We start from the raw sequence: 1,148 nt of genomic DNA, 5'->3' as shown, positions 1-1,148 counted from the left end.
ACTGACCGTGTTCAAAAAGGCTAGTCGAGGGGATTGACAACCGTTTGATGAACTCTTGACAGGTCACCCCCTCGTGAGCGTTTTGGGTTCCTCCTCGCAGTTGAACCGGCAGGAAGCCTCGAGGAGGTCTAGACCAGACCGAAGTGGTTTTTGTATCAGGAGGCGGAGGATCGGGTCTTGTGGTTGGACTGTGTTTCTCTCCCCAATCATTCCTCCGTAGCGCGCCCCTTGGACGCCTCATCCTTGGTTCCAAGGCCCGTATCCTCGGCCTTTGCAGAGCGCTCAACCACCCTGGCCGCCTCAGCCGCTGGTTTCGCGACCTCCGGCCGTGGCCCCATGGACTCGATGAGATAGCCCTCCAGGCTCCAGAGCATCAGCTGCAGGCCCGCGGTCCTCTTGTCCCCGTGCACCAGGTACATGGACCCCTCCCGCAGGATCTCCGGGCCCTCCTCCCTCAGCCGGCGCACCTCCTCCTCGCCGAGCATCCTCGTGAGATCGTAGACCGGGTGCACCGACCCGTACTTTGCCGTCCCGAGCTTGATCGGCGCGAACGGGCCGAACCTATGAGGCCGAGGCGCGGCCGCCGTGGCACCTCCCTGCTCGCCGCCACCGCCAAACACCGCCCCGAACCTCTCCTCGAAGCCGCCCTCCTCGTCGACAGCAGCCCCCGCCGCGGCCTCGCCGCCGCGCGGCTTGAACGCAGCGGCCTCGTCCCCCATGGCCAGCACGCACCCGCGCGCCGGCGTGCCGCGGAACTCGCCGTCGCCGTCGAACCGCTGCAGGATGTCGATGGGCGTGCGCGACCGCACGGCCGCCATGGCCAGGATCTCGTCGGCCGCGCGGCGCCGCCGGTGCCGCAGCACCACGTCGTGCATGTCGCGGCGCCAGACGGCGCGCCCCGCGAGCGCCTCGTCCCGCGCCGTCCGGCCCATGCGCATGAGCCGCCTGTGGCCGTTGGCGTACCTGCTGCCCGCGCTGGCCTCGCCCGTCCGCCACTGCCCCGTCACCAACACGACGCTGCCCCTCGCACTTCAACCTCGGCAGGGGCAAGCAGTTCCAGCCGCGGGCCGACCCGACCGCCGCCATGCCGGGCAAGGGCGCCTACGCCCTGGCCCGCGGCGAGCTCCTGCGCGCCATGTCGCCGCCGC

The 1,148-nt window shown here is 69.8% G+C and overlaps 1 protein-coding gene across 1 annotated transcript; it reads right to left on the bottom strand.

Moving 5' to 3' along the window:
• Window positions 1-206: 206 nt before the first annotated feature.
• Window positions 207-1,148, bottom strand: E0L32_011785 (uncharacterized protein; the record flags this gene model as incomplete). The annotated part of the gene is made up of 1 exon (XM_031134553.1): window positions 207-995. A coding segment is annotated over one exon (789 nt), but the record flags the coding sequence as incomplete, so codon positions are not given.

This window comes from Thyridium curvatum (assembly GCF_004353045.1).
Source record: "Thyridium curvatum strain D216 chromosome Unknown NODE_119_length_83333_cov_84.680492, whole genome shotgun sequence".
In the NCBI taxonomy this organism is placed as follows: domain Eukaryota; kingdom Fungi; phylum Ascomycota; class Sordariomycetes; order Thyridiales; family Thyridiaceae; genus Thyridium; species Thyridium curvatum.
Note: the sequence above shows the minus strand (reverse complement) of the source record. Positions and strands in the feature narration are given on the sequence as shown.